The sequence below is a fragment of the Plodia interpunctella genome, chromosome 23 (assembly GCF_027563975.2).
Source record: "Plodia interpunctella isolate USDA-ARS_2022_Savannah chromosome 23, ilPloInte3.2, whole genome shotgun sequence".
In the NCBI taxonomy this organism is placed as follows: Eukaryota; Metazoa; Arthropoda; class Insecta; order Lepidoptera; family Pyralidae; genus Plodia; species Plodia interpunctella.
In genome coordinates, this window is record NC_071316.1 from 3,419,430 (window position 1) to 3,444,104 (window position 24,675).

A 24,675-nucleotide genomic window follows, 5' to 3' on the forward strand; every position below is an offset into this window, starting at 1 on the left:
AAAACTTATTCAGAAAAACGTTGATTCTAGAATCTCTCCTTAGACGAGAGCCCCTCAGTTCCATATCTGAATAATCTAAGTGGTCCAGAAATCCTCGGCCGGGGAAGCGACGGGAGTATTAGAACAAATCTAAAGCGCAGAGGATCGTCTAAAGAGATCTATTGTATGATCCAAAATAGGTAACTTACGGCGTGTTTATTCTCACTATCCAAATTAACACTTTAAAAATGAAATAAAAAATATATCGATAAATTATATTACACCATTTATTGGGGTACATCCTTCCCGTCTTTATACCCCCTGGGGTCGGGGCCATCCCACGGGACTGGGGCCCCGTCTCGCCACACATAGAGGCCGCCAGAGGAGACCTGCAGCGCCAGCCGCAGCGGGTGCTCCGCCGCCCGCGCCGGGGACACGTCGCCGGAGCCCCGCGTCATATCTGACTTCACGTAACCGGGATGCACGCAGTTTACGAAGATGCCTGTTGAGTAAGTTTAGTTTTACAATTCGTACGTAATGGACAATAGTTTTCTCGATTCTGCATAGCTCAGAAATGGAACAATAGTAAATAAAAAAGTAACTGGCTTATATATGTGTACGTTCAATTAGAAGTACATTCTTGTTTACTTGTAGTTAGTTGTAGTCAAGAGAGTGTTCCAATCGCTCGGCTGCGTCCTCCGCATGGAATTATAAGGTACTCCGAAGGAAGTACTTACTAAATCCATGGTCCTCCGTCATGTTGACGGATAACGCAGAAGAACGTAAATACATGGAATTAGTAGGACGGAGTACCTAGTAATTCCAAGCGTAGAAATAACACAACGTCATTGTCAAACCCTATAGAAAACGACGATGCACGCTGGAGCTATACTTCAACGTAGGTACTCCGTCGTCGCAACGGAGCACAACAGAGCAATGGAAACACGCTCTAAATTAATAATAAAATGTCAATGAGTATTTCCCGAATTGTAGTCAACAGACGCTCTAAATTAATAATAAAATGTCAAATTCCCGAATTGTAGTCAACAACAAATTCAGTTAAATGAAATAGACTTTTAATTTACCTCGCGCTTCCAGTTTGCGCTGTAGCAGAAATGTGTACGCGTTGACCGCAACTTTGGACACCACATAAGGCGAATCACCCCAGCCCTCCTCTATCTCTTTATTTTTCCTCACAGCTTCCAAATATTCTTGTATCGAACTCTTCAAAGCTTCCAACGACAACTCCGGTGACCTGACCCTCCTACGAATCTCTTTAGAAGGTATCCTCGATAAATGCCCAGATGAACTCGAAATGTTAACGATTTTCCCGCCATCTTTCAACAATGGTAACATTGCTTCAGTAAAATTCACCAATGACGTAAAATTAACAAGAATGGTCTGCTCAGCTTGGTATAATTTCGGCTCGTTCGCATCTTTTAAAAATAATATTCCCGCATTGTTGACGATAATATTAATTCCTACATGCTTTTCTTTTACAAAATCCCGAAATTTGGTAATACTTGCTTCATCTGTGACATCTAGCTGGTGGAACAGGGGTCTCAGTCCGAGTTGATTCAATTCTTCACAGGCATTTCGGCCTCTCTTCTCGTCCCTGGACGTCAGATACACAACTCCATCGAATCTTTCACAGAGACCTTTCACGATGGCTAGACCTAGGCCTTTATTAGCCCCAGTGACTACGGCTACTCGGGACATTATCTTCCAAAGTCACTAATGTGTAAAAAAATAATTAGTAGTATGTAGCTTATCTCTGCTCGAGATAAAGTTAACGCGATGGAGTATTTACTATTTGTTTTTTTTTTAGTTTTTATAATATGATTACATAAGTGTTGTTTTAACAAGATTAAAAGTACAATCAACTTAATGCTACCTACTCTGCATGGCTGCTATGCTGCAGTTGCAATATTAATGCTTGTTGACTGTACCTAACACATCAATAATGGAAGTGAAGCATTCAGCAGTTCAAAGGAAAACAATATAGATTGATACATGTAACGCCATCTAGAGTTTACCTCAATCAATACGTAATCTATCGAACATTCATGAACAAGCATAGTTTTTATCGCACAAGGCTTTGCTCGTGCGCAGTGGCGACTGGCGCAAGCGAGTATCATAGTGAGCATAGATAACAAAACCCAAGCTACAAGTTACTTCCGAGACCATCGAGACACAACAATGTCACTCTTGCCGGCTGTTTATCAACCATTCGGAGACGAAATAGTCCTCAGATCTATAGATTGGCTGGAAGACTTCCCTTGGAGACAGGAAAATCATATTAGAAGACAGAAAGATAAGTATGAAGTGACTTTGTTGGTAAAGGACTTTGAACCGGAGGACATATCGGTGAGAACAGCTGATGGCTACGTCGTGATTGAATGTAAACATGAGGAAAAGAAGGATGAACATGGGTATATTAGTAGGAAGATTACGCGAAAGTTTGCCTTACCAGATGATTGTCGAGAAGAGGACGTAGTTTCTACGTTGTCTTCAGAGGGACTACTTACTGTCACTGCCCCGAGGCAGTTGAAACTTAAACGAGACACTGTAATTCCTGTCACACACGATAGCAAAGCGAAGAGTAAGCTATAAGAATAATGCGTTTAATTTCATATTATACGCAATCAAAATAGTTACACGTTACATTCATATTTTATTTGTGTATGAGGAAAAATATTGTTACAAATTGTTTGTGATAAGTTTTTACTGAAGAATGTATGTACAAAAAGTAGATAGGTAGGGGTATATGAAAAAATGGTTTATACCTGTCTCCCTTTTATACTCACATTGCCCACAAAAACTATTGGAATGGTATACTACTTAAGTAATAAATGTATTGCATTAACTAAGTAAATAATATAATTTTTGCCAAAGTACTTCTTAATTTATTTTTGTTGTAAGATATTTAAATCAATATACAGTAATATAATATTTGTTTTTATTTTTTTTGCGATAGAGAACCTATTAGAAATAATATCTCACGTAATATTTTACGATTCTCTGGGTACATACATAGGAATACATATGTTGGTAGCATATCTGCCAAATCATACATAAATCTAGGTACAGTCAACACTACATCAAGTTACCCTGCATGAAACGCTATGGCGCGGAAATAGTGACGAGTTTGCAATGAATTTTGGTAGTTTGATGTGCTGGTGACTGTACCTACCTATCTATAGGTTCAGTTTCAAGTGGTTTCAAGGGCCGAACGTTATATGAAAGTACCCTAATAACCACCTAAGGGTCATTAAGTTTTATGTTTCGTCTGTCTGTAGCTGCTTATTAGATGCAATTTGTGAATGTTAATGTGAAAGAAATGTCACGGCTGTCCTAGCAATGCTATTGTTATACCTAACACCTGAGATTACCCGAGATATCCGTGTATATTTAAAAGAATCAAAGTTTCATATGGACAACATAACATGAACCTAAAAATGACCCGATAAGACCGTCTGAACTTTATCACCGCAAGTACAAAGTTACCAGTTACTGGACCAGCCACGCACTTGACCTACTGACATTGCCTGATTTCGTGGAACACATTCGGGATGCTAACTAGGCACCATTGATTACCAAAATTAGCTTTTGTTATGTTGTATCCAAACCGAAAATAGAAAAAAGTTATAGGATTTTCGGTAAAAATTTCTCCCAACAAAATTTGTTCGTACCATATAATGAGTTGCATACACATGTAAAACTCTTGGCGACCTCTGTGATGTCGTGATCCTTGGTCAACACGTCCGTCAGCTATCTGGAACTCCTGGTTTTGATTCCCAGCGCAGTGGAATACCTGTGATCACTAATATTTGTCTGCGGTTATGGGTGAGTTGTGGCCGTTTCTATGTTTGTGTCCATCGAACCTGCGATACAAGCTTTGTCCTTACTGTGGGCCGTTGAGTCAGTTGAGTGTTTTCATTTATTATTATTATGAAATACCCCTTTTTTCGTTTCTATTTGTTAAAATTTTCAAATGATATGTTCAATTCCATTTTCCATGTCTGTAGGTTCGGGGACGATGAAAAAACCAGAATGTGCTAATTCTCCTCCCGAGCACTTTGTAAAATGGATAATGAAACTGGAGATTCCTCTCACAGGCAATCCAGGCTAGCAACCTATCATTATTTAATTTTTATTAATAAGTTCGTCATACAGCTAGCTAAACGTGTCTGTCGACTGTGGAATAACGACATGACTCTGTGTAAGCATATGAAATAATTATGTATAATTATTTCATATGGTTTCACTATAATTTATTACAATGCTTAGATAAACTTTATATTTTCTAAATAAAATCAACAAAACCATTACTCTCCCCATTTGTGTAGGTCGTTAAAGCGTTTATCTTGGAGACAAATATTTATTTTGGAGCAGGAATCGAACCCAAGGCCGTGTTGCACCACCGGGTATGTAACTTGTGTCGTTATAATGAAAACTTAACTTGCTTTTCCCTACTGCGTTGCTCGCGTACCTATTTGATTTAGGTATAAAACAGTTTTTTAGGATTCATTTAACTTTAAACAACACGATAACGCCAAAGCGTAATTGTATAAAGTTAAAAAAATTCAAACCATGTTTTTTAGTGAATAAAAATTAGATAATAATTTATCGAAAAAATTAGCACTAAGAAAAGAGTTCGTACCTACAATTTTATATTCGTAAGCCAATAATAATAATTAGTGTACGAAGAAATGTGTAAGTAAACTCTGTTTTCCCTTATAAGTCTTACAATTTTACCATATATTTATGATTTGAGTCATATAAATTAAAATATACTTTTTAGGAAATTACTTTCGTGGTAAAAAACTGTTCTACTTTAGATTTTGGTCTGAACTTGTATGAATTTATATAATACGCGCATTCTAAAAGTTTCATTTTTATCTAAGTATATTATAAATTACAACTACTATTTTATATATAAATATTTTATTTAAAAAGTAACCAAAACTTCAAGCATTATACCCTATTACATTATATTATACCTTGGTATACGTCCATGTACCTAGATATATTTTTAAATGGTATCTATACGAACCTACTGGGATCTGTTTGAATGATCCTATGTCCCATTTCCATCAGAGAATTTGATTTAAATTAAAACAGTTTTAGTTCAAGCAGTGATGTGCGCATGCGCGAAATGTTATCACCAAGTTGACCTGCTATCATTACTTACGAAGACCCTCTCGCGAGTACTCGCTTTGCAACTACCATGGTCACTTATCAGTAAAATCTAAGCGAAAAACGTGGGAAGTTTTTTTTAATTTCAAGATACATTATGTGACAGTGTCCTTTTTGTAGTGATTCTTATTCGATATTTGAAAATGAATTTGAAAATTGTATTATTATTAGTGTTGTGCGGGTTTTTACAGAGTTTTGGAGAAGGTGAGTGACACAATACATAGGTACACAATTGTACAAATATTGCTCATATGAAAACCATATTTTCGTGAATCACACAGCAAATAAATTTAAAGTTACCCTAACTACATGGTGCAGCTACTTAATTAAAATTCCTGAACTATTATTTTTTGGGTTTGGGAAACATTATTTCTAAGTGAATCTCCTGCCAACATTCTTATTTGTAATTTGTAGGTTTCGAATTACACTCGTAAATTGGAAAATAACGATGACATTCGTAAGTAAGTCGCCTTGAGGCAGCCTTGACAGTTCACAGGCAGCGACAGCATTCCCAAAGACGATTAACGTCCGATTTTTTTTACGCGGACCCCCTAGGTTTTGAAGAAGCGCACGTCTTTAGCTCGCAAGAGCACGAGATAGAGAAGGCACGGCAAAATATAATAATCAGCAAGACGGAAATTTATTTTTTACAAATTGTTATTATGTTAATTATCCTGTATACCTATGTTTGAGAGACTAGAGAGGTTTAGCTATGTAGTACGATTCGATTGTACCTAATCAGATATTCTTTAACCTGACGCAATCGACTGATATTTTGTTCACATAATACACTCATTCATGCTTTTCACTACCGGTTTCGAGGAAAAACTGAAGAAGACAGAAAACAGAAAATACTCTGTTGTAATAAATAAATAAATAAATAAATAAATAAATAAATAAATAAATAAATAAATAAATAAATAAATAAATAAATAAATAAATAAATAAATAAATAAATAAATAAATAAATAAATAAATAAATGGGTAACTCAATCCTACTAATATTATAAATGCTAAAGTTTGTGAGGATGTAGGTATGTGTGTATGTTTTGTTACTCTTTCACGCAAAATCTACTGCACCGATTGTTATGAAATTTGATACACGGGTAGAAATATAACCTGGAATAACACATAAGGGTACTTTTTATCCCGAAATTCCCACGGGAGCGAAGCCTCTGGGCGCAGCTAGTATCTACATATTTAAAATACTAGTTGCGCCCCTGGGCCCGGGGAATTTCAAGATAAAAAGTAGCGTAGGTATGTGTTATTCCTGGTTACATTCTACCGTGTATTAAATTTCATAACAATCGGTCCAATATATTTTGCGTAAAAGAGTAATAAACATACATACATCCTCACAAACTTTCGCATTTATAATATTAGTAGGATGTGGTATATGTATAAGTAAGTAACCTAATTATCTATAGAAACATCGTCTTTTGTTATCTGTCTGAAGGATGCAAGACTAAAGAGCCTAAAGTTCCGTTCAAGATTTTTTGAATATAGAATAAGCAACTAAATAAAAGAAAAAAAAAATTAAAATATTAATTCGAAAAATTGCGTTCGCAATCAATTAAATCATCCCTTGCTCGTGTAGTTTTAAATCCGGTGACTTGTGGGGTGACCTGTTTGAACCCATACTGCGTCCGGATCGAATGTCGGGGCTAATCGACACTGATTATGTTCTTAGAACTAAGTTACAGCTAAGCTATAGTAGATTGTTTAAAACGTTTCTGTGCGAATATGAAACTTTTTGGGAAGACAAAAAATAACTGAAATTCTATGTTTCAATCGTTATTTCAATTATTGCTTATGGAAGAGATACTGAGAAAATCTGATTCTCTTTCTCTCATTTTTGCGTATTCCCGGTTACATTTGGAGCTATAACGCCCCAAGGTTAGCATAAAAAAAACTGCCATAGATTTGGCTATGATTTTACAAACGGCGGCCGCCCGCCTGACGTCGACTCTTTGGGAATCCTATTTTTGCCTATCAGCTGTTAAGGCTATTTATTGACTATGGTGATCTTATTCTAGGGTGGAACCACGCCCCATAATTGGGAATTTAGAGTTCATAATGAGAAAATGATTATAAACTCTGAATTCCCTATTTAAAACATGGTGATGAAGAGTTTTCGTCCTGTGCTGAGTCATTGGGAAAACAATGTTATGCTGTATGTATCGTATGGCAGGAGTTTTACATTTACAATAAATCTAGTCCTCTCCTCTGTTTCATCTGCGCGCATTCCCGTACCGTTTTCTACATCGTCCATAATATAACGAGGGAACCAACTTTCTTCAAATTCCAGAATGAATGTCAAAAATTTCAAACATCTCAAATTAACTGAAATAAATCTGGGTTAACAATCTATTATCGTAATGACTTTGGTGCATAATTGTCAAAAAATAAGCTAGGTTTGTCCTGGTTCTACTTCACTTCTACAAAAAATCTTGGACTGCTTGGACAGGTCGTAGTGATTCAAAATAGAGGCAAATCGAGTCTAGATGGGAAAATAGGATACAATCAGAGGTACTTCGTGAGTGGAGGTCGTAGATTATCGCTAATAATTTAAACATATATATAATAAATAGTTAACAAGACTAGAACGTATTTCGCCGGTAGGATTGTACATAAGAGTATTTATTTACATCTACATGTATCTACCTACAGTGGTGGATATTTATGCCGCGGTAATAGGGGCGAATTTATAATTGATTTGGATAGCTTGGTATGAGTTGTCAACGTTACATGAATTAGTAGCGTACCTACTAATTCCATGCTTATAACTACACCGTAAAAACACGCAAAAACCTACTTAGAATAGCTGTAATTGACTTTGTTTATGGTCGTCAAACTGTTCCTGCTAGAATCACTGTATTTCAACTAATTTTCACGTTTTTAGTTCGTTTAACATGAGTGGGTTGCAACATACATATATAGGGTACTTACTAACATACCTGTAAACAACTTTTTATTTTAATCTCGAGAAGTTTTTTATTATGTATCTTTATTTATTTAGCCAACTTTATCGACAGGATGTTTATGTTATTGAATCGCTTGCGACAGATCTAATTAAGTATGTTTATATCATTGGTTTCTTATGAAGTCGCATCTGGATTTTTTATTAGACGCTTTACGCAATGCTTACCATAGATAATAAACTAGTAGATATGTATCCTGTACGTCTAGTTTAGTTTTTAGGACATTCACAGTGTGGTTGCGGCGGATGGTTCCCGTCCTTCAATAGGACCACTTCATAACGTCCCGTGAAAGTAGTACGAGGCTACTAATGGACATAGGGTAATAAAGACATTCCTACAAAACAGAACAGGCGAACCATAAAATAAGAACTGATTTTTTATTTGATCAAAATAAGATCATTTTTTACGTGGATTCCGGACTTAGGATATTACAGCCGCGAATTAAACCTTAGCGTAGAGGCGAGAGGAGTGATTTATTACGTACAATAACATAAACATTGAAGTAATATGTTGATGACGGAATTAGTCGTGACCTCATGAACCACGACAGTTCCTATTTTATCCCTGAACTTAGTTGTAAATAGCCATATCAGTGCAAATCCTCATTTGTGTCATCAGCCAATTGCCGGGACAAAATTATGGGCTCGTGGCATCTCGTAGGTGAGCTGGCGTTTATCCAATCAACACAATAAGTGTGGACAAGCGATGTCCTTCGAGGATTTGATACGAATCTGAAAACATTGGGAACATGCTCATTAAGAGCCATGCCCTATAGCTCAGTTGTGTTCCGTCGATAGAGAACGCAGAAAATGTATGAAGTTTCGACATACGTCACCTCAGCTGATGCGTCGTCGCAACGGAGCACGACTGAGCAATGGGACATGGGCCTAAGAAGATTTTGGAAGCGGGCTGTAAGCGGCGTCATCTTTTGGGCCTGTTTCTCAATAAAACATCTCCAGTTTTAAGCAATTCTATTTCGAGTCAAAGTATCGAACAATACAGGTTACTAACAAAGCAATCTACACAGGTCTAACGTCAGAAGAAGAAGTAGACATAAGAGACACATGCTGCGCACACGCAGAGACGGCCGCGATGGCCGCCAAGTCAGTAGAACAGTGCTCTTCATCAGCCCTACCAGACTATATAACTTCGGAAGAGGAGGGCGCTTGCAGGACCGCCATGCAAGGTTGCTGTAACAAGATTTTCACGTGAGTTTCTAATGATTTATCGTTTCAGCGCGTCTTCTGCGTCGAGTCGAGCGTCAGACTCTATCTGCTCGTCTCAGTAAAAACTCTTATTAAAGACAAGACACCAATCCTCCATCTCAATGCAATGGACGCCCTCAGTATCGCCATGGCAATCCAACAATGCTTATCGTCAACCATTCCGGGGTAGGTGAAATGGCTTCAGATGGCTTTACCGTACGCCTTTAGTACGCCGTTTACCTATATATTTTTGTAATAAAGAAATTAGTTTCGTATGGTACCGCAACGGAGCAAAAAACATTGTCATGACTATTGCTTATAACAAAGCTGGATATTTTTCAGATTGAAAGACGAATGCACAGCGGGCACCAAATATGCGGCTGAGAAACGATGTAGTGTACCCAACTCAGAAATAGGGAAGGTAAGACTTTTAGCAATGACCGATAACTAAGAAGAAAAATATTATTTATTTACAATCTAGCATAATGTCTCGAGTTGTGGGGAGGTAAAATAGCGTACCTATTATAGAGGAAATAGTTCTCCTGTAACTACAAGTGAATTTATTCTAAACTAAATATAGTATGTCTGCTTTTCTGGGCTTTCTTCTTTTAAACCACGCAACGGATTTTGATGTATTTTTTCCCGACAATTTATTCCCGAAGGTATATTATATACCTATAAGCATTACGAACAAAAAAAAAGTTTAGGTAGGTAGGGTATATACCTTGTTATATTTCAGTAAACATTAATTACTTTCAGACGTGTTGTGAAGAATGCTCGATCGGTCGGTGGACAGGGGAGTCCCAGGGCGAGGAGTCGTGTGGGTCACCAGCCTCGGAGGACACTCCTCCCAACACAGCGCTGAGGAAGAACACCTTCCACCAGTGTTGTTTGGTAAGTTACCAACTCATTTAGGAACCATCTATCATTTTATCTAATCTAAAACCATTATGGTTCTCCTACACTTTGGCTATGATATAAGCCAGTCAACGTGCATGGCTTAGATTTTCTTTGTCGAAAGAATGCGATTGCAATTTAATAAACAGTACAGTCGACAGCACATCAACCTATCTAAATTCATTCCAAATTTACCGCAGCATGTAGCGGTAATAGCCGCGATCATGGCCGTTGTGTTAAAACGACGTCTATTTACGAGAACTTACCACAATCTGCTGGACGTCAATGTATCCGTTGTATAGAAGTAGACTTCAAGCCCTATAATTTACTGTTATCCCTAGACTAAAGAAGAATACTTATCTAACTGAGAATTAATTTATTTAGTTCTTTCAAAGTTGCTAACCTAACTTTGATGAGCACTTCAGCTATATTTTAAGTTTTTTCATTTTATTGTCATTCGTAAAACATGTATTTTACTCACATGACTAATAAAATTAAATATATTAGGAAGCGGCGTCACAGCCCACGACAACAGAGAGAGTGGTAGAAACGACGACTGAGAAGAAGGTCGAGACGACTACGGTGAAGAGTGAGAGGTGTGGGAAGAAATCCTGCGACCATTTGTGTAACGACGAGGATGGCAGGATCAGGTGCCAGTGCCACGAGGGGTACAGGCTTCAGGCTGATAAGAAGACGTGTAAAGGTAAATTCTTCCTTCACTGGAAGCAAGTGGTGATTGGTCATCATATCGAGTGTGTTATTGTTAACACTGGTGTCTATTCAAGTCGACTATAGGAATTTGACATGACTATCTACCCCGCCATCTAGTGGCAGGTAGTCGGATAGAAACTAGTGAATCACCAGGGTGCCGTTTTCCTCACGATGTTTTCCTTCACCGGAAACAAGTGGTGGTCTAAGAAACTACAGATTGGTATATACAAACTCATGTGGCGCGAGTAGGATTCGAACATTTAGGTTCCCAAGCGATCATATCCATATCATTATAATTACAAAAGTTTAATTGTCTATCTTGCTTTGCTTTGACTATACCGCTGGGCCGATTATGATGAAATTTAGTATATATATATATATAGTTAATGACGCGAAGGACGGGTAGCAACATCGAAAGAGGATAATGACAGAGTTCCTACCTCAGCTAACATACGCACAAGACGATGGTAAATACCCATCTTCTCAGAATCTTTGAGGAAAATCATTACCAAAAATATAATTGTACTTCAATTATAATTCGTATCATAGTGATTTATTGCTTCTTTGGCTATTGACCTGTCGATTTAGGTTGTTAAAAACGTGTTTCCATGGTTATTCAATGGTAAGAGCCATGCCCCATTGCTCAGTCATGCTCCGTTTGTTGGGCATGCGCCCTCTACCCTCGCCAGTCTGACCATTTCCCATCAGGTTGGCCGCATGCCTGCTTAGTAGGATTACCTACTGGAAATATTGTATAATCTGCGGAAGTATATAATATACAATATGCCCAAGTCCTTTTGAGGCTAAATACTATAATAAAAATTAAGCTAGATCGCAATTGAACCACGATCGTTCCGCTATAAAACAGACAGACAAAAATGTTTTAGCTTTTATTAGCCCCATAATTATTTTTGTTTAATATTTCCTATATAGATATATTAGCCCATTTACAGCTTTATTATATGTACAGATTATTGATTAAAGTTAGACCACAGATATTAGAACAGTTAGACCGATTGTCCCGCTGGTGTTGACAGATATCAACGAATGTGCTGAGGCCCTGGACGACCTATGTGTGGCGAAGGACACGGTCTGCCACAACACCGCCGGCTCCTTCAAGTGCGTCCCCATCAAGAAGCGGGAAGTGGGGGGGTGTCCGCCCGGGTTCAAGAAGAACGTCGAGAGTCAAGTCTGTGATGGTAACAATATACTTTCCATACACAACAAATGATATGCGTACCTACTAATAGTCTGTCTACCAAAGATACCAAAGACCGTGTGAAGTGGAGAAGAAAAAGTAAACATGGGCTCCGGCGCTTTGCGGCTGAGGAAGAAACCGGGGAAATGCTCACAATATTGCTAACATAGAGAGACAACTATGTCCACTATTTTTTACAATGTCTTAATGTTACCGCGAACGCAATAATGCCTTGAGAAGACAATTCGTATATCATGATTAGGTATATGGGACTCTTATACCGACATGAGAAAACCGGAATGACTTTATGATACTATGCTCCGACGCTCTATGGCTGAGGAAGCACTGGCTACTTTCAGCCAGACTCCAAGAAGAGATTGTTATGTAAGTTTATAGAATTTCAAATTTATTAATGTATCTTTCCAGACATAAACGAATGCCAACACCCCCGTCCTCCATGCCCCAAATATCTATGCAAAAACACGATCGGCGGGTACACCTGCGCGGGCAAACCCGGGACCCCTTATGTAGAGGACTCCACAGCCACCACTGAAGCTGCACAAGCTGCTACATCACCAAGGAACGACATCTGTCCTCCAGGGTTCCGGTCGGGACCTGATGATGAGTGTCTCGGTATGTATTGTGAATATTGTGATGTAAAAACTGGGGCTCTTTATGTAGAGGACCTACGGCCTACCACTGAAGCCGCAGCCGTTGTTCTGTGCAGTATATTTGCCTACGCTGGAAATTGAACCCAGGATCTTCAGAAAACGGGTGGGCTGAGTGACCAATACGCAACGGAGGTCGTCAAATCCAATGCACTGATGCGGATGTGATGAATGTTTTTTTCTGTACGTGAGTTTTTTACTACTGGTAGGATCGTGAGAAGAACCAGCAATGTACGTCGAAACCGCGAAATTCGGTGAACTGTTTGCCGATAAACAAACATGGTGTTGTGTTCATCACAGTTCCTCATTCGAATTCAAAATTCTTTACCCAAGTTGTTGACGTTAAAAATGTACTTAAAGCTAAGTTTACTACTGACTGCCAGTGCGCAGGTGAAGAAGAAGAGTTCAAACTCTCTGTGGCAGATCCAGATTGAGGACTCCATCTATAATATTTCCAGATATCGACGAATGTGAGGAGAGGCTGGACGACTGCCAGCGTCTCTCGCAGCACTGCATAAACACGCACGGCCACTTCTTCTGCCAGGACCACGTCTCCAAGCGCTGCACTCCTGGCTTCGTCATAAACCCGACCACGGGCAAATGTGAAGGTATGTTATAATATCACAAGTTTTTTTTTACATCATAAACACTTCAAATTATCGTAATAAAATTATGATTAGTATTGATGTATATTGTGTACATTTTTTAACTGTTTTCCTCATTTATAAATAGGTACTTGGCTCTAATAAATACGTTTCATGAAATTGTTCATTGTTAAACAAAATTATTTAACAGCCCATATTAGTTGAATTGAAGCAGTGGTGATCCAATGGTTAAGACACCCTCCCAGGTTCGAATCCTATTCGTACCACACGAGATTGTTCACCTACCAATCTGACTCATATATTAGTAGTAGTTTTCATAGACCAGCACTTCCGGCGAAGGAAAACATCGTGGGGAAACCTGTACATTGGTTGATTTAGTTAACTAGTGTGTATGTGTGCGACCACTTGCCACTAAATGGTGGCAGGCAGTTCGTAAAAGTCATGTCAGATGCCTTTAGGCGACTCGAATAAAATCTTAGACCAGTTTCAGCAATAACACACGTTAGAAATATTGATCGCTAGATACCAGAATTATATTATATTTACAGTCTACAATAATTTGAATGTTGCTCCAGATATTAACGAATGCGAGGACATCACGGAGGTGTGCAAGCGCACCGAGGTGTGCGTCAACCTGCCCGGCGCATACAACTGCAAGTCCAAGATCAGCACATTGCCCAAGTAATGTAATCAAATTTATCAAAAATATTATATTTACAAATTTAATTTAAGTATAATATAAATTAATTTATACAAACTAACCTAGAAATAAAAAGCTTATATATTTATTTATTATTACTTGTAAAAGTAAGTTACCATTGTAAAATAATGTATTTCTAAAACATGGATACAATAATACAGAATTTTACATTATTTGGTATAGTGCGCTATGTTTTGCTATGTATAGCATATATATCTTGTCATTAAAAACAAAAATCAGTTTGTACCTAGGTACATTGTAGTAATTGTAATTGTCTTTCAAATTTTAAAAATATTTGTAGGGCGGTGATATTCCCGCCTGTATATGCCTGTGTATACCTGTCTAAAAACATTTAAATTTACAACATACTTTTTTAGTTAAAGATATTTTAATAATTATTCTTAGTGGCCAGTACTATCAATTTAATAATTACATTAGCTTTTAAATGGTTCTAATAGTCTCCAGCCTATGTAAATTAATGCAATATATTATGTTTTAAAGTTTTTTTATTTATGTTTACCTCTTTAAAGTGTGGATTCCTACTTTAGCCCCTGTAAGTAAACTAATTTTGTAGTTGGAATGAACTGTATAACATAACAATTCAGAATATTGTCTTATCAGTCACAGTCATTCGAATCAATCATCAATTAACATATTCAAAGAAAACTGATCGTTTACTGTCGTCAACATATCTTCTAATATTGCTCTTTTTTTACATCTTCTACCTGTCAATGTGTATATTAATTCTAATAGTTAAAACGTACTTTATCTTCTTACTTTTCTTTTTCGAAAATATCTTCCCTCGTCCTCACTTTTATTTTCCATATTGTGAGATCTTGACGAACTTGCTTCATGTATGCACATTTAATCTTGCATTATTCTAACATCAGAACTAATGAACTGATTATTAAATACAAATTATTGTTAAAGAAATAATTATGTTTTCAGGCTCGCTAGTAAGACCTGCCAGGAAGGGACCCGTATACGTCCAGGAGGAACCATTTGCGAGGGTGAGGAGATAAAATATTGTTCTATTTCAAAATTTCTAATGCGCGTTTAAAATGTGCCCATGCGAATAAGGGATTATAAACATGTAAATAATTTCGTTATTATTACGTGTCACATATGCTTTAGAACTTATTTTGCTAATAATAATTAGATGTAAAACTCAAGAGCGGTGCTCAAATCCACGCTTCCGGGACTTCACGCATTTGGGACAGTGCTCTTAACTCCTTATCAAGAAAAAAAAATATTCTGTTGTGAACTAATTTAATGAATTTTGATAACATTTAGACATAGACGAGTGCCGAGAAGGCACGCACCTGTGCGACGACTTCCAGAACTGTATCAACACGTTCGGTGGGCACGAGTGCCGTTGCAAGAATGGCTTCGAGCTGGACTCCTCGTCTGGCGCTTGTGTGGGTCAGTATCATAGTATCCAGGAACGTGTGGAGGGTAGCTTTTTAGTTTAGGTTGCTGTGATGCCGCGAAGCCCGGGTAAAGTGTATAAAATAACATTAAATTTTAACAGATTCGGCTGTGATGTCCTCTGGAGCATACCCAGAGACTAAGATATGGAGTCGCCCCATTCTAGGGTGGAACCATATGGTCACTATTCATATTAATCCTTATTGTTATTTTTAGTATATTTTATTACAGAATAGGTTATATATATACCTAAACTTGGATTTTAATACTCCTGTGTTTTTGTTAGTACTTCTGTTTATTTATGTACGTACTTACTTCAAGAAAAAAATAAACATTGTATTTTTTTATATAGTAAAAATAAACTATTTTGAATTCTACTCGTATAAATGAAATTATTTTTAGATATCGACGAGTGTTCCCTGAAGATGGACAACTGTTCCCCCGGGACCCACTGCCTCAACAGGCTGGGCACGTTCACGTGCACCTCCCGTCCCCCCGCCACCACCACGCTCGCCCCCACACCCGCCCCCGCACCCGCTGAATATGACTATGAGTATTACTCCGAGTGAGTTGTTTTATGATTGATGATTTATTTTTTAAGGGTAGGTACTCCCAATGAGTTGACGTCAGGTAGGTGCAGGTTGTAAAACAAATAAGTAAATAATAATAATATATATTATAACTAAATATTGAAAACGCCCCAAATTCACATTATAATTCTGATACTACGATATTAAATCATAACTGGTTCAGAAACATATAACTAGTAAAATTCTGGTTAATACCCGAATTTAATTATGTCAGACTGTAAATACAGTCTGTTGAAGCATAAAAGCAACTTCATATATTTTTTTATAAATTTCAGAGAAGACAACTCAACGGAACCTACGGACGAAGCTCCTTCTCCCCGTCTACTACCAACCACTACATCTTCCACCACGACAACCACAACACCTAGACCCACGACACCCACAACAGAAAGCACCACCAGGTCTTCCCCAACATATCCCTACTACTACACACCCAGGACTACCTCCACAAGTAGATCTTCCACTCGTTCGACCACTCGTCCCACTAGCACTAGCACTAGAAGACCATATCGACCAGAAGATAGACCAAGATATCCTGGCTCCTTCGACCCTTATGGTAGACCGAGAAGACCAGAACAGACTACAACCACAGAGGCTCCAAGCAGACCAGAAGACCGCCCTGACACCAGACCTTATGACAGACCCAGGAGGCCCCAAGTAACCACAACTACTGAAGAAGTCCCAAAACCATACATACCTAGAAGACCAGAAGAACCAAGAAGACCAGATCCTTCACGACCTACAGATCCTTTTGATAGACCAAGACCTGAGGAAACTCCAGCAGAAGATATTCCCAAGCCATATATACCTAGAAGACCGGTAGATCCGAGAAGACTAGATCCTTCAAGACCTACAGATCATTTTGATAGACCAAGACCTGATGAAACTGCAACAGAAGAAGAACCAAAGCCGAGAAGACCAGAGGAAAGACCAACTAGGCCGGAAAAACCAGATGAGCCAAGGGAAGAGATACCAAAGGAACCTGAACTGGGGCCGAAGCCTGAGGATGATGATAGACCAGGCTTTGACATAAACAGCTTATACTGTTTGGATGGATATGTGAAAGACGAACATGGCGACTGTGTTGGTGAGTTATTCTCTTTGTTCTCTGTAGTTCCTTTAGTATCTTCATATTGAGAATCAACTGCACTTTTTCGTGAAGGAAATAAACATGCCATGTTTTTTTACATTGCACATGCAAGAAACTGCCAAAAGTCGAAGCACGTTGCACATGCCAGCTTCCGGTATATCACATGCCTGTGTTTATATCTCCGCCATTACTTACCTAAACTATTTACTTATATATCTTTTCATATTTTTAAAGATATATATTTTGTGAAATATCTTGTGTATATACATGGCTTGTACAATGATTATCTTACTTTTCTAGATGTGAACGAGTGCTCAGAAAACCGTCACCTGTGCAGCCATTTAGAAGAATGTGAAAACCGACCTGGAGGGTACACATGCGAGTGCACCCGGGGCTTCACTCGGGACCCCTCGGGCTGGTGTGTGCCTATTTCCAGTAGTACCACCAGTACTACCAGCACCACCACTAGTACTACTGAAAGAACCACGACCACACCAGGTAAAGGAATGAATTAAATAGAATGTACTTTGGGCCTACTTTGAATTAGTATTTATAATTATAACTACGTTGTTGACATATGACTAGTAATTGCACGCAGCTCCGGCTCCAGATCTCCAGCCCTCCAACCATCACCAGAAGAAATCTAATCAAAATTGATCCGTTTTGACATGAAAATATAACATACAAATTCTTCACATTTATAATAATAGTGCATATGTCAAATATTACAAAAAAGTCTTCTTTTCTATTGTATTTTTCAGTACCCTCCACAACTCCGAGACGGACACGTTTCCCTCCGCGCCCGCGGCCGACCCCCCCTCAACCCTCCAACGTGCACTGCGACTTCGGGTATACCTTTGATTCCAGTGAAGGAAGATGTGTGGGTAAGTAATCTATTGTATCATGATAGAAATATAGGCTAGAAAGAGATATTGATTTGAAAACTGCTACTAATGGCTTTATTTGTCAGTCGAATGTGTGCGAAGTTGTGAAAATAAATTAGGAAATTGAACCCTGGGCTCTGATGCTTTATGGCTGAGTACGTAACCGGGAATCCGCTCAGACGATAGAGTTTATGATTCTTGTCAGCTTTGTATCAACGCTAGGAAGGACTAAGTAATGTTTATCGATTAATCACAATCATGGCCGTCGATCCACAATTATATCGATGATGATGTTCCTTAATAATCTTTCTCTCTTTTGGAGTGTGTAATTGAACACTGTGTCAGATTTTATTCAAGTCGCCTAAAGGCATCTGACTGACTTTTATGCAGTAGGTGGTACTGCGTTGCTAGTAATCGTATACACACTATAGTGAACTTAGACTGTCTTTTGATAGTGTCTTCTCGTGATGTTTTCCTTCACCGAAACCAAGTTGTGGTTTATGAGAACTAGTATAGTAGAACATACATGTGGCACGAGTAGGATTCGAACCTGGGACCTTTCTATCACAGGCGGACGGCCTTAACCACTTGACCACAACCGCTTCAATCAATCTTTGATGATGTCAGATATCGACGAGTGTGCGACGAACAAGCACAGCTGTGCGCCCAACGAGGACTGCATCAACTTCAGCGGGGGGTACAACTGCGACTGCGGGGTGCGGTGCCGCGGGGAGGGGGACAGGCAACCCAATGGTAACAGCACATCTATTAATTAATTAACTTCATTTTTAACTGGCTTCAAAAAATGGCGTTTTTTTTTTAATATCAATGTTTAATTTTTGACTACTTTATTTATCTACTTACTTATTTCTTACCATTTACACCTATTTACATAAATAGTAGTTACCTGAATCCCTACGGTACAGTCGTATTACAGAAAATGTCACGTTTGAGATTATCTGCATTACGGAAATATCATGGGCACAAAACCTGTTGATTTATGTTGTATCATACATTATAGTTTTATCCATCAAATCTCTGATTTACCTATTAATATATTTAATCAAATCTCTGATTTACCTATTAATAAAAATAGACATCTTCCAGTGTACTACCCAGTATCTCCCACCCGGGAGACGGTCCCCGTGGCGACCACCCCCTCCCCTCCCTCGGACTCCAACATCATCACGGTGGGGGCGCAGTACGGCCAACGTGGGCCCAGGGTCATGCGGCCCCCCTACGTAAGGTTCAACTACGGAACTATGCAGCCGTGCCCATGGGGATACAGGCTTACTTCGGATAAAAGATGCGTCGGTAGGTATATCTTTTGATGGAGGTTTCTTTAGATATGTAAATAAATTAAAATTAGTACAAGAAAGATACATATGCAACTGCTATCTGTGATCTTTATTAATTTTTAGCGTAAGAAAGAAATATATACAAGCTGTGCTTTGGATCTCCGTTTTGTTCAAAATTACGGAATAAAAAGTACCCTCTTTCTATATTTACAGGTTATATATTACTCGTGTAGGTCTACTAATCGAAGTCAAAGGAGATTTTGTCTTAAATATATATATCCAAATTATAAAAATAATTACCAAGAGAACGAATAATAATTTATTACCAAAAAACATGAATTGAGAACATTATTTACAGTCATTCACTTACAAAATATTTATTTATTACACAACACTGACAAATACAATATACTGATTTGGTAAAATATATTTTATTCACTAGATATCGATGAGTGTGCCCGCAACACGTCCCAGTGCGGTCCACAACAACGGTGCGAGAATTTCTACGGCGGGTACTCGTGCCAGTGTCCGAGTGGACACAAGTTGGCCGGACAACAGCGGTGCGAGGACATCGACGAATGTCGCTTTGGCTCTGTGAGTTGCTCTGCAATTTGGTTGTTGACTAATAATTAATTTTATTTGAATTGTAATTAATAAGTCGTATATTTTCGAAGATCTCAAACATTTTTGATCCGCTGAAAAATTATAAAGATTTAGGATCTGCCACACCACTTGATATCAGATAGTCTATATGTAACATGTCTAACAGCGTTAAATATTGTTTTTCACAAGTGTTGAATACTGCTAGCTAGCCAATCACATCATATTTATCTAGCAGGTTGGTGTATCTGTCAAATTTATGATATTTTATCAGAAAATGGTGAGACAGGTCAGCCTCCGAAGCCTGTGATGCGCTTTAAGTAACTTGTTGCCTGAAATAAAATAGACACAGTATTGTCAAAGAGTTCACATTAGCCAGGCGGCCCACTTTAATATTCCAGCCATGTTCTTACAACGGCGAGTGCGTGAACACCGTGGGTTCCTACCGCTGCAGTTGCGGGGAGGGGTTCCGCAACGCGCCAGCCAATGACAAGGTCTGCATGGACGTGGACGAGTGCTCCGAGCGCGCGGACGTCTGCGACCACGCGTGCACCAACACGTGGGGCGGGTACCGCTGTTACTGCGAGCGGGGGTATCGCCTTGACAGAGATAATAGGTGAGTTAACATATTTAAATACATATTATTTCAAAAAGACCTATTATCAAGGCCTACCTAACTCTGTTAATATTATTGTTTATGTTACAGGACTTGCGTGGACGTGGACGAGTGCGCCGAGTGGTCGTCGGCGCGGCTGCGCGGGCGCCTGTGCGGGGGAGAGTGCGTCAACGAGCCGGGCAGCTTCCGCTGCCGGTGCCCGCGCGGCTACCGCCTGGCCGCGGACGGCAAGAGCTGCATTGGTAACAAGTTTTTACGTATATCATATGAATTAATAGGTTTATTTTATAGGGTAGGTAGGGTAATTAATATGAAAATGTATTTATGATCATTTCTTTATTTATCCGATAATATACAATATCCTACCTGTAACAAAACGAGAGAATGGTTTTCACAGAGTGATTTTAATTTTAAAACCATAAACAATAATATGGTTACAGACAGACACTCCGGTATTTTTGCCGACTGCTGAAACATTTCGTTACAATATTATAAATGCGAAAGTGAGTATACTTTCAGAGAAGTAAGACCATATATTATAGCGGCTCGAATTCCCGTGAAGTTAATAAACTTCAGTGAAGAAGTGACAAGACGAGCTCACAAAGTTGCTCTTTTGCCAGATATTGACGAATGTGAAAATGGAGAAGCATCCTGCGCCCACTCGTCCACTCCCGGCGAGGTGTGCCAGAACACGAGAGGCAGCTACCACTGCCATCGGATAGACTGCCCTGCTGGGTACCGGCTGGAGTCTAAACAGTGAGTGAGGTTATCTATAAATTAATTTAAGATGCGATGCACCACTCAACTTTGACGTTGACTTTGAAAGTGGTTGTGACTTCGAGAGATTAACGTAAAAAGTAAAACGTAAAATGTTTAAGTAATCAGTGTTATTTTTGCTTGCCTGACGTCAATCCTGCTTGGAAAATGATGAAAATATCATTTTTTCACTATCATCATATCATATCGAGTGTGTTATTGCTAACACTGGTGTAAGATTTTATTCAAATCGCCTAAAGACAACTGTTTTTTATTTTATTTTTAGCTTTTTTTTTATTTTGTATGTTTCCATTGTTTTCAGCCGCTGCACGCGCATCCAGCGCTCGTGCCCGATCTCCGACTGGTCGTGTTTGCAGCAGCCCTCCGCCTACAGCTACAACTTTATCACTTTGGTGTCCAACATCTTCCTGCCTTCAGGGAGGGTACGGGAATTATCACTCTCTCAATAAGAAAGACGAGAAAGAAAATATTTATTTGCATATTTTTGCGTCAATCCTATCTATAATTTTAGTGTGTTGCCTTTTATGTTTCTGGAATAATCTATTTCATCTTCCTATATACGCATTCAGGGCAGTGACCTGGGGTCAGTTTAAAAATAAACCTTAAATAAAAATTAAATGATTTCCAACATTATTGGAGCCAACAAATAGGTACCTACATATAAAACCAAACATAATTCCTATGCTGAAAACAATACATGTATGTTTAGAATAAAATAAATTATATGTAGTTTTTCATCTAAGATAATGTAGGTATAATGTATGTATACTTACATGAATATTTACCAAAATCCTAGCATACGTTTTTTAATTGCCGTGATTGTCATTCCCAGGTGGATTTGTTCACGATGCACGGGCCTGCGTGGAGAGAGTCCGTGGTGACGTTCGAGATGAGGATGGTGGACGTCCAGGCCTCGCACGGAGTGAAGCCGCTGGATCTTAGGTGTTTCGAGTAAGTTGGATAAATTGCGGTTGTAATTAAGTATATAATTCCAAGATAATGAACCTGTCGGTCGACATTGCCGTGTTTACGTACTAAAAAAAATAAGCACTTCGTTGTCTATCTGTCAGTTTGTCAACTTTGCCAATTTTATAAGAAGAAAAGAAGATTCCGTATGGAAGAGACTACTTAAGCGCGCAGAGACTGCGCATGCTAGCGCCACCGTAACTTTTTAAACATTTTATTATTTCTTTCATCTTCTTCTAATGTCGCATAAACACAAAGTAGTTGTGTCGCATAAACACTAATAAACTTATTTAACTTATTAGTGAAAACATTCTAGATATACTTAGGCATTCATCTGGCGTCATAGCCCATATTTTAAATAAATAAAGAAAAAAATAGTAGTAGAAAAGTAGGCCTATAGTTTCATGCTCTGTAGATATTTTCTGTGTATGTGTATTGTATTCTTTCTGCATTGGTTCTTCCTGTTGCCTCCAGCATGCGGCCCAGCAACAACATTTGCGTGGTGTCGCTGGTGTGCGCGCCCGCGGGCCCGCAGGTGGCGGAGCTGGAGCTCAGCATGGCGCTGTACCAGCGCGACCAGTTCGCCGGCAGCGCCGTCGCCAGGCTCATAGTCATCGTTTCAGAGTACGACTTCTAGTTAATAAAATTGATTTTTGTATCGATGTTGTTTTATTTCGAAAGCAATGTTCATGTCGTCCGACCGAAAGGACAAAGGACGTCGGGCCACGAGGCCGGAGCGATTTTATTTCGTAAGAATGGAATTGTGGAAAGAACAGACATTTTGTGCCGGCCCCATGATGTTGTTTTATTTCGAACTAGCTGATGCCTGCGACTAAGTTCGCGTGGCCGATCAATTTTTGGTAAGGAATCAAAAGTATTAGAGAAATTTGTTCAGTCAATTGTACAGACAAATGTAACTATGAAGAAGATGATGAGAGAGATGAAGATGAGAAGATGCTAATCAGACTGAAAAAGTATATTTTGTATAGTTTTGCTGAACTATTATGACTCAGGTGTTCCAGATTTTCGATTTTTATACCTCAACAGAAAATGTTCATAAGACTGAACAACTTTTATTAGGGCGTCATTCCCATGTGTCCTATAGTTTAGCTGCACCATCATAAGTCTGCACCAGGTGTTCCAGATCTTCGATTTTTATATCTTAACAGAAAATGCTCATCAGGCTGAATAACTTTTGTTAAGGCGTCATTTCAATATTTCCTATAGTTTCGCTGCACCATCATTGTTCTCCATCTGGTGTTCCAGTTTTCAAAATATTTTATACCCTATATGTTGCCCAGGCTTAATAGCTATATAACAAAAAAGTTTCATTCAAATCCGTCCAGTAGTTCTGAAGATTAGCGTGTACAAACCGACAGACATAACAAACAGACAGAATTTTTTTTCAAATTCTTACTCTGTTGCTGTGACTCTATCGCCTAATTTTATTTTTATGTAAATTTATTCAATTTACAGGAATTTTTTTCTACTGTTTTATTATATGTATTGATATAATTATCAAATTAAAACTAACGCCATCGTAGTGCGGTTGTAGGGTGCCCAGAAGGCTGGCAAGGCTGTTTAAAAAAAAATAAAACATAAAATAGTGGACAAACTAGGCAGATATATATCAAAAATAAGTTGGTTTTACTTTCCATCTTATTCTGCTGAAATTGACCAACGCTACGTATTAATTTGTTAATTTATAACAATAGACACTTATTTGGTCATTTTATTAAATTAATAATTACCTATCAAAAAGAGCACAGATTATCGTGACATCCGACGTGGTCTTATCATAGTCTTGTAAGCAGTTACTGACACTTGACCTCGACCGCTGAAGCTATTTTGAATGCCAAAACATGTTCAGATTTGTGTTCTTTATGTAAATATGAGTCACAGATTACAGTAAATATAACGTTGAATTATACATACATGTCAAATTGGAAACCAAAAACTGTATATTTTCTGATATAATATCAGTTGTTGCATTACGTTTTGGATGCGATAATAAAATGAATTTATTTGCTTCAATATAATACTTTGTATCTTATAAAGAAAATAAGGCATTTCATCTGTTGGGTTTGCCTAAGTATTGTCCTAGAATTGCCATTCAAGTAAACAAATTCTTGTAACATTAACATATTTGAAGTAAGGCGATAAAGCGGCTCGTGCAGATTTAAAATCTCCATGCTTGGTTTGTGTAAGGAGTTGGTATGCATGACAAGGAATGCGCAAGGAAATTAAAATACTAACTTAGAGAAAATATAGATAGTAAGATAA

The 24,675-nt window shown here is 38.4% G+C and overlaps 2 protein-coding genes across 2 annotated transcripts; one reads left to right on the forward strand and one right to left on the reverse strand.

The window, feature by feature from the left end:
• Nucleotides 1–248: 248 nt before the first annotated feature.
• On the reverse strand, nt 249–2,786 carry LOC128680101 (carbonyl reductase [NADPH] 3-like). Its single transcript, XM_053762901.2, has 3 exons — nt 2,450–2,786; nt 1,065–1,713; nt 249–481 (listed from the first exon to the last, which is right to left on the reverse strand). Exons 2-3 carry the CDS (start codon nt 1,696–1,698, stop codon nt 267–269), a joined length of 849 nt encoding a protein of 282 aa, XP_053618876.1. The 5' UTR covers nt 1,699–1,713; nt 2,450–2,786; the 3' UTR covers nt 249–266.
• A 2,362-nt stretch (nt 2,787–5,148) lies between these two features.
• On the forward strand, nt 5,149–23,050 carry LOC128680100 (fibulin-1-like). The gene is made up of 24 exons (XM_053762900.2): nt 5,149–5,382; nt 9,187–9,367; nt 9,707–9,785; nt 10,124–10,258; nt 10,769–10,964; nt 12,010–12,171; nt 12,597–12,803; nt 13,297–13,446; nt 14,019–14,124; nt 15,092–15,153; nt 15,437–15,565; nt 15,974–16,136; nt 16,437–17,248; nt 17,552–17,749; nt 18,013–18,135; nt 18,763–18,888; nt 19,243–19,449; nt 19,876–20,027; nt 20,435–20,649; nt 20,740–20,891; nt 21,270–21,405; nt 21,728–21,848; nt 22,259–22,377; nt 22,867–23,050. The coding sequence occupies exons 1-24, from the start codon at nt 5,322–5,324 to the stop codon at nt 23,027–23,029; spliced, it is 4,155 nt and encodes a 1,384-aa protein (XP_053618875.1). The 5' UTR covers nt 5,149–5,321; the 3' UTR covers nt 23,030–23,050.
• The last annotated feature ends 1,625 nt before the right edge of the window (nt 23,051–24,675 follow it).

What these genes read in the sequence shown, in the direction of transcription:
- LOC128680101 (XM_053762901.2), bottom strand. Translation starts at nt 1,698, where the DNA reads ATGTCCCGAGTAGCCGTAGTCACTGGGGCTAATAAAGGCCTAGGTCTA. An exon ending in GCGCAAACTGGAAGCGCGAG is followed by an intron (nt 482 to 1,064) that starts GTAAATTAAAAG and finishes CTTACTCAACAG; the next exon opens with GCATCTTCGTAAACTGCGTG.
- LOC128680100 (XM_053762900.2), top strand. Translation starts at nt 5,322, where the DNA reads ATGAATTTGAAAATTGTATTATTATTAGTGTTGTGCGGGTTTTTACAG. An exon ending in CTCGTCTGGCGCTTGTGTGG is followed by an intron (nt 15,566 to 15,973) that starts GTCAGTATCATA and finishes AATTATTTTTAG; the next exon opens with ATATCGACGAGTGTTCCCTG. An exon ending in GGACGGCAAGAGCTGCATTG is followed by an intron (nt 20,892 to 21,269) that starts GTAACAAGTTTT and finishes CTCTTTTGCCAG; the next exon opens with ATATTGACGAATGTGAAAAT.